The following is a 7,766-nucleotide window of genomic DNA, read 5'->3' as shown; positions in this document are numbered from 1 at the left end:
TTTTTGGAAAAGGAACTCCTGAAGGGAGCGTGTATTAGAAAAGACCAGAAACCTCAGCGGCCCCATGTCACCCACGAATGCCCACCACCGACTTCCCTGGCAGCTTCCGGAGGATCCCCCCGCATAGCTGCCTCTCCATTTAGCGTTCAGGTGATGCAGAGAAGCAGGATCTTCTGGGCTCTAATCCGAACCCTGCCACTTTCTGCTCATGCCCCTGGGCGAGCCGCCTTGCCCTTCTTTGGGCCTTTGTTTCCTCATCTGTAAAGTGGGGCCAGGGTTGGAGGAGAGGGCCTGGAGAAGACCTTTCGCCTCGGACACTGCTGGATCCTGGTTTCTCCGTACTGCACGCCCGCTCCTCCACAGCCCCGCCTCCACCCAGTCCTAGCTCCACCCCCACCGAGCGGCTTCTCCCCTGACGCCGGCCGCTAGGGGTCACTGCCTCCCTTTGTCAGCGACGGAGGAGGGCGGCTAGCCCTTCGGCCCCCTCCCCGGCGGAAAGGCGACCGAAGGGGCATCTCCCGAGCAGTGGGCCTGAGCGCGACCCCACGGCCCTTGCTAGGGATCCGCCTCTGCCAGGGGCCGGAAGGTGTGCGCGGCGGGGCGGAGGCCGGGGCCGAGCGCGGGCCGCGCGTGGGAGCCAGGAGGGGGTTAACGCTAACCCCTCCCCTTCGGGCTGACATCACGGGGAGAGCGGCTGAGAGGCTGGAGCTCGGCGAGTGAGAGAAAGAGAGGGAGAGGAGCGAGCGCGGCTCGACTCGGCGCCCGGGCAGCTCCACATTGTTGCGGATCGCCGGGACCCGGCAGAGCGAGCAGCTGCGGCGCTGCGGGGACGCGGCGCCCCGGATCGCTCTCCTCGCCTGGAGCCGCACCGCCCGATCGGCTGGGCCACCGAGCCGCGCGCCCTCCGCCTGGGCCCCGAGCCCACCGCGCCGCCCGCCCGCCGCCCTCGCTCGTCCCGCCGCCCTCGGAGGACGGCCGCCCATGGACGCCTTCAAGTTGGAGCCGAGCGGGAGGGTGTGAGCGCGCCGGGGGCCGGGAGCCCGCGCCGGGCAGCCGGGCGCGCCGGGGGTGGGTCCCTCTCCCCAGCCCGGCTCTGCGTGGAAGAAGAGGGCGGGGACCGGCGCGGGGAGGAGAGCGGAGGAGGAGAAGGGGGCATGACTCGTGCAACTTGCGGCGGGCATCTGCCGAGCCTCTGAGCCGGCGGCCGCCCGGGCCCCGGATTGCGTCCGCGCCGATCCCACCCAGCCCACCCCGCCCCGGCCGACGGCTGAGGTTGACCTGGATCTTCAGAGCGCCCGCCGGCCTGCAGGGATCGCCTTCGTCTTCCGGGCTGCTTTCTGGAGCGCGAGGAGCGCTCTCCTCGCGGCCCCTCTCGCCGGACCCCCGGCCCCCGATGGCTCGGATGGGGCTTGCGGGCGCCGCTGGACTCTGGTGGGGACTCGCTCTCGGCTTGACCGCCTTCTTCCTCCCAGGTAAGCACGTTCCGCCTCTGCCTTTCCCTTCCACACCCCCCCCCCCAATCCAGTGCCTCCCCCGGGGCTGGGAGCTGGATCGCAGGCACGTCTGGGTTGTAGGGAGTGAAAGGAGCCAGAAAAGTTGGGTCACGGCTTAGGTAAGGGGGTAACGGGTGGCACGGCGGAGAAAGAGAGGTTGAGCAGCCGAACAGCCTGCCCTGCAGGGAAGCAGTAGGATGCACATCTCTGTGTAGCAAGAAAGCACTTTCTCCGCGCAGTTTTTCACACAAAAATAATAATATGTAATAGCGTTCTATTTATTCAATAACCAGCTCTCAGCTCCGGAAGCAGTTTGCAAACACTTCATGTTACATAAATGCAAAATAATCACCGTCTCGGGGTACGAGACAACAGCCCCAGGGGGAGGGCGTCAGTCTCGGATCTGGTGGGCTGCAGGGCTTGGCGGATAGCAGGGGGGCTTCGTTTCTTCTACCAGCCCCTTTGCCAGATGGTTTCGGGCGCTGCCGCACCGCGTCGCCCCACCACCGACGCGGAGAGCCCGCTCCTGCGGCAGGGCTCACCTGCGGCTCCTTTACCCGGAGGCTGAGGCCCCGGCGGCGCGAGATCGCAACCTCCCCACCTTGCGCAGGGCTGGGCTTCGCCTCGGAACTGCAATCGCAGTTTGGGGGGGCTCTCCCCGCAGGAGGCACCGCGGGCTTCGTGCCAGCCAGGTAGCTGCGTGACCCACTTTCCCGAGGGTGCCCCGCGTGTCCTTCCTTGAGATGCTGGCGGCCGAGGGGTTAACGCGACGCCCGACCCCGGGGGTGGCCCGCGGTGGCCCCTATGACGGATGGGGTGGGGGCGGAGGCTGGGACTGGCCCGGGCGTTTTGTGCTGGGGAATGAACTGGAAAATGCGTTTAGGAGGCAAATCCGACCGAGTCCCCTCGCCTGGATTTAACCCTTTGTGTCCCTGGGGAAGCTGCCTGGCTCCCACGGTGACTGGGGACACCGCGCGCCAGTCGGGGCTGGCGGGTGGAGTGGGGGAGGGGTTTGGGGGAGTTCCTCCAGGCTTCGTGAAGGAAACCTGAGACTACCTCCCGCGCTAGCTAGATGGGGGGCTTGGGAAGGAGGCTGGGCAGAGTGGGGGCTTGGCTGGAGCACGTGGCCCCAGCCTTAGGTGGCAAAATAAGGGGTCGAAGTACAGAGAAACCGGCTCCGCGTGGGGCGAGAATGTTGGGTCTCGGCTGTGCCTGCAGCTCCGCGGAGGAGGTACGTGCGGTGTTGCAGACTCGGAGGGCTGTCTGTTATCTGAGGGCCAGCCACGTTGTGTGTTTTGCGGGGCTGGCCTGCACTTCTGGGAGGGAGGAACCTGGCCGCATTCACTTTTGTACCCCGTCCGCCACCAGCTCACTGCCAGGGCTCCGAAAATGCCTCGGAGTGGCCGATGGCGGAGAAAATGGTTTGTGAAAGTCCGCACCACGGTGCCCCCGGCCCTGCAGCCTGGGGGGCGCTGCCCCGCTAGGTGTGCGGGGTAAGGGTAAGTTCCTGGGCACACAGGTGTCACTGCCCATTTCAAAGAGGCATGGTTGAGTCCCTCCACGCAGCAGGGTGGCGGTGAGAATAAGAGGTCTTTATCTTTCCCTGGACCTCCTGGGAAGCCAGCAGGAGATGCTAGAAGCTCAGGCTCTAGCACTTGTCCGACACCGGGGTTTGGGCTTTCGGGAACCCTTCAATCCCATATTACCCACACCCAGTACCCAGCAAAAGGACAGCTTTCCTGAGGCCTGTGTGGACCAGCAAACTAGGGGTTAACCTAATCCTGGGTCAGACAAAGAGCGGGAAGGCTTGGGGAGGGGACGTTCACTGCCCCCCCCCCACTCTCCCCTCCTTTTGTTACTCTCTTCCCCAGCTTTGTGGTGCTGTGCTTGGTAGTTCATTCCTTCTTTGGGGGGCTGGAGGCCTGCCCTGCTTCCTCCCACTCAGGAAGTGGGGGCAGGGAGGTGACACTGTCACCTGGCTCAAGTGTAGACACTCCTCCCACCAAAAATCCAGATTGAGGGGGTGGGACGCAGAGAAGGAACCACACAGCTCAGACAGGCAGCTAATACGCCTCCTTGATTGATCGTAATTGTCATGACTAGGTAGCGTCAGTCAGCGGGGCAGCCAGAGTTCCCCGACCCGAGAGCCTCCTCTACCCGGTGCCTGTGGCCCTGGTGCCTCTGTGAGGGGAGGAAGGTGGATGTGGTAGTGCCCACACGACACTTGGACAGAGGCTGGTGGGCCCAGAAGTTGCCCTCCCACACCCCGTTTACCGTCACCCTCAGGCACCCTCCTGATTGCCCGCTGCTGCTTCTCTCTGGGGACTTGGCAGCCTGATGCTCCTTTCTGGGTTCTCCTAGGCTATGGCAGGGGGCGTGGAGGGTGGAGGAGAGGAGCCTGGTGGGGGGGGAGCCCCCCCGGGCTGTGTGTGGTGGCCCACAGACTTCAAAACACTCCAAATCCGGCTCTTGATGTATAAGCACAGAAGTATATTTTCAACAACACAGACTTTACCGGGCAGGGTGGTGAAGCCCCACATGCCTCTGAGATGAATCTGTTCACTCAGAGGACAGGGCCAGTGGGGCACGGGGGCTGCATCCCAGAGGGACAGGAGGAGCCCGGGAGAGGAAGCAGAGAACCTGTCTTAGAAGCAGGTGCGCTGAGCTGGTGTCCCACCTACACCACACCCTCCCTAATTGGCTTCCCCAAACCTTTTGTCTGGAAAGAGAACACACGCCCCAGGTGTCACGCACACCCTCGGAAGACCTGTCGGGGCCGCAGCACCCCCTTCTCTGCAGCCTATGCAGAGCTCGCTGTCATGGTGGTTTCCTTCGAAACCTGGGGTGTCAGGACTGTTGGGTTATTCTCCTCTCTCCCCATCGCTCACAGACAGTGGTGTGCTCTGGCTTGCTGGGCAGGACGTTATGGCAAAACCAATCCTGCTGGCCTGGGGTTTGCAGTGCCGGTAAGCAGGAATGCCAGTGCCCATTTCGGAGGCAGCGCTGTGGAATGTCTCAGACTCTGATTCAAGGCCGAATCGTCAAGGCTGGAAGGGAGGAGGAGATACGGCAGAGCCTGGGCCCAGCACCCTGGGCTGAGTGGTCTAGAAAGTGTCTCTGAGCCTGACTCTCTGTGTTTACGGGACAGGCCGCCCCTTGTCGCCTGATACTGGCCTAGACTCTGATATCCATTCCCTTCTCGGCTGCTCAGCTTTGCACAATGAATCCACCTCGTTGGCCTGACCCGGGACCCAGTTGTGCACTGCCAGGATGGTCTCCGGCCAGAACCCTAGTGCTGACGGCTGAGCAAGTGGGCCAGGCTGGGGAGGGTGGGGGGCAGGGGGGCAGCCCCAGTTGCTGTGCCCATGATACTGCCATTGTTTAGCAGCTGACTAATGTTCATTGTTCAGCACAAACAGAAAATACCCAAGGGAGGTGTGAATATACCTTCAATTTTCCTGATTGTATCTTTCCTGGTTAACCTGGTAAACTGAATGGCTCCTACCTGCTGCGGGAGACAGTGAGGGTGTCTGTATACTCACCTGTTACGCTGATTTGTTTTTTTTTAACTTTGAAGTTTAGCCAGTGAGCCAGGCTAGAATGGCCATCAGCCAGCTGTGGGGCTTAGGCTGTAACATTTTTGACAATCTGCCTATGGCCTCACCTTCAGTATAGAGTGGGTGCACACACACATGTGCAAGACTGTGTGTGCATGTGTTGGTCATCTACAATTTACTGTGCACGTGCAGACCCATGGGGACTAGGACGAGGAGGTGTGTGCACTGGGATCTATGGGTCACCATGGTGCAGGGGCCATAAATACACATCAAATATATATTCACATGCAATTGATTTCTTATGGCTTTCCAACTAGGATTTTGTGAGTGGCCGTGAGCCTTGGTAACACCTGTGTTTATGTCAGAGTGTCAGTGAGGGTGACTTTGGAGGAGACCTAAGATTTGCCCTTAGCCAGCTCCTTCCAAGATGAGCTGTCATATCCTTTGGGGTTGGGAAGCCTGGACACTGCCTTATTTTTCTGCTCTGCCCTTGGCCTTAGACTGGGCCACTGCATCCTCACGGGGGATGCTCACCTGGAGAGACTTTCCGCTGCTTCTCAGGATTCCTGAACGGCTGGGAGGGGCCACAAGAAATAGAGTTTCAGCTACTATTTTGGCATCTTTGCTTCCTGCATGAATATTTGGGGAAAAGGATCAGCTGGAGAAAGGGGATGTACTCTGGGCATTTAAAAAGGAGCTCTTGAGTCGTGGGCTGTGAAAAGCCCTGCTGAACCATATGTGTGCCCAGGTTGGCAACATACATGTACCTGGAAGCATCCCAGTTCATTCAGCAGAAAGCAGGAGCCCCCTTGTTGAAAAGGCAAGCGGGGATGAGGGGCAAGGAGTGGGGAAGAGGCCAGTCCTGGGATCCCAGGACCCTGTGCCCGAGTCCAGCTGGTAAATGTTTCTGCCCCATGATGCCCGCCCCTCTCCATAGAGACCAGGTCTGCAGAGCCAGCAGCAGATGTGCTGGCTGGGGCAGGAGGTAACTTAAGATCTGAGCAGGGATCACCTTGCACAGGGAAAGCCCTGAGCTGGAGATAACACCCCTTAGTCCGGTTAACCCTTTAAGCTCTGGATTCTCTTGTGCTGTTTGGAGCTGGGAAATGGGGAGAGGGAAAAGATAGGAGAAAACACATCAAACCTAATATCTGAACACTGACAAGGAGAGATGAACTCAGTGCAACAGGAGAGATTCAAGAAGGACACAAAGAAGGTCTTCCTGACAGCAGACTGTAGGCTCTTCAGGGCAATGGATAATCCCAAGGTTTATTCTGGGGTAGCAGAGGGGCAATGCTTATGTATTCTCAGGGACTCATGGGATCTGTGCCTTTCACAGTCTTCTGGGGTAGAGTAGCAGTGGTCCCAGGCCCCAGTCAAGAGGGAGCAGCAGATAGCTCAGTTCCTCTTCCCACAACCTGGAGATCACCCCATCTTGGCCACCCAGCAGAGTGAGAGAGCAAAGCAAGGCCAGCTGGACTGGATTTGAATCCCATCTCCACCAATTGCCAGTTGAGTGGCCTTGGTTAAGTTGCTTTGTAGGCCTCAGTTTTCCCATCCGTAAAATGGGTTTCTGCTGATACAGCTTTCAAAGGAGGTTTGTGAAGATTAGATCGACAGTAATGTATGAAAAGCGCTTAGTGCATTGCCAGGCATGTGATAAATGTTCAGTAGTGGTAGCTGCTCTTGTTCCCTACACCTTTCCTCTGAGTGGTCCTGGCCCCCACTGTGTCTGCCAGCTGGGCAGTGCCGACTTCACAGTCCCTTGAGAAAGAACCACTCAGCTGCCTGCCCACTGCTGACCTCTCTTCCCCACCTGGAAATGATGGCAAAGGCTGCAGCAGCCCTGGGGGACTCAGGTGGCCTGGTTGGCTGCAGGCACCTACCTGAGCCCAGCCCTGGTGGTCATGTATGGCACGAGCAGCAGGTGCTGTGCACCTTTGTTCTGCAGCCTGTCACCGAGCGCTCTCCCCTGCACCTGCCTCACTCCCTGGCTGGGGCCCAGCTGGGCACCATGGCCCATCTGGAGTGCTGGCTGGGGCAGCAGCCTGAGGCTGGCATGGAGGGCCTGGGACTCAGCCCCTGCAAACTTCCACACTTGGGAGAAGAGTGGGCCACAGGACCCTTTCCCAGCAGTCCACGGTACCGGCTCTTCAGGCAAGATGGTACAGTCCGAGAGGTAGAGAATCTGTCCTGGGGTCATGCCCTTCTCGCTGGCAGAAAGTCCTTTTGGTTTCTCCAGCTGAAGGCTCAGTCCTTTCACCAATAATAATAAAGATGGTTGTGACAGTCTTTTCAGTTCATAGTTTCAGCTGATCCTCTCAGTGACCCCATGTGAAGGGTATCAGTAGCTCTCCCATTTTACAGATGAGAAAGGTGAGGTGTAGGTTTAGTACCTTGCTGACCATTTCATGCCAGTGTAGCCAAATTAGATTTCAAGTCTTCTGACTCCAAATTCAGTAGATGAGGAAGATGAGATGGGCTGGGCTGGACAGATGCGGAAGAGGCTGAACCAGGCCACGAGAGAATGTGTCCGGTGAGGTGGTCATTCACTTTGCCAGCAACCACCAGCTTACACTCTCCCCGACAACAAGCAGAGCATGGCGGCTCCCTGGAGAAATGAGGGATAAGTTAAGGATCTAGGTTGGAGGGTGGCAGCTGGAGCTGACCACAGAGCCCAGGTTGGCACAGAGCACAAGATGCCCAACAACAGAAC

The 7,766-nt window shown here is 59.3% G+C and overlaps 1 protein-coding gene across 3 annotated transcripts in view; it reads left to right on the top strand.

The window, feature by feature from the left end:
- The first annotated feature begins 719 nt into the window (after positions 1-719).
- NECTIN1 (nectin cell adhesion molecule 1) overlaps positions 720-7,766 on the top strand; it is a 68,877-nt gene continuing 61,830 nt past the window's right edge. For 2 of the 3 annotated variants that reach the window (XM_033434401.2, XM_049713287.1), the window contains exon 1: positions 720-1,472. Coding sequence is in view for 1 of the 3 variants with exons in the window: in XM_004273291.3 (XP_004273339.1) it covers positions 1,394-1,472 (79 nt within the window). In the remaining 2 variants the exon portion in view is untranslated. The remainder of the gene's footprint in view (positions 1,473-7,766) is intronic. The other variant, XM_004273291.3, reaches the window with a different exon arrangement.

This window comes from Orcinus orca, chromosome 8, assembly GCF_937001465.1.
Source record: "Orcinus orca chromosome 8, mOrcOrc1.1, whole genome shotgun sequence".
NCBI lineage: Eukaryota > Metazoa > Chordata > Mammalia > Artiodactyla > Delphinidae > Orcinus > Orcinus orca.
The sequence above is the reverse complement of the archived record's forward strand: the minus strand, read 5'-3'. Positions and strand labels throughout refer to the sequence as shown.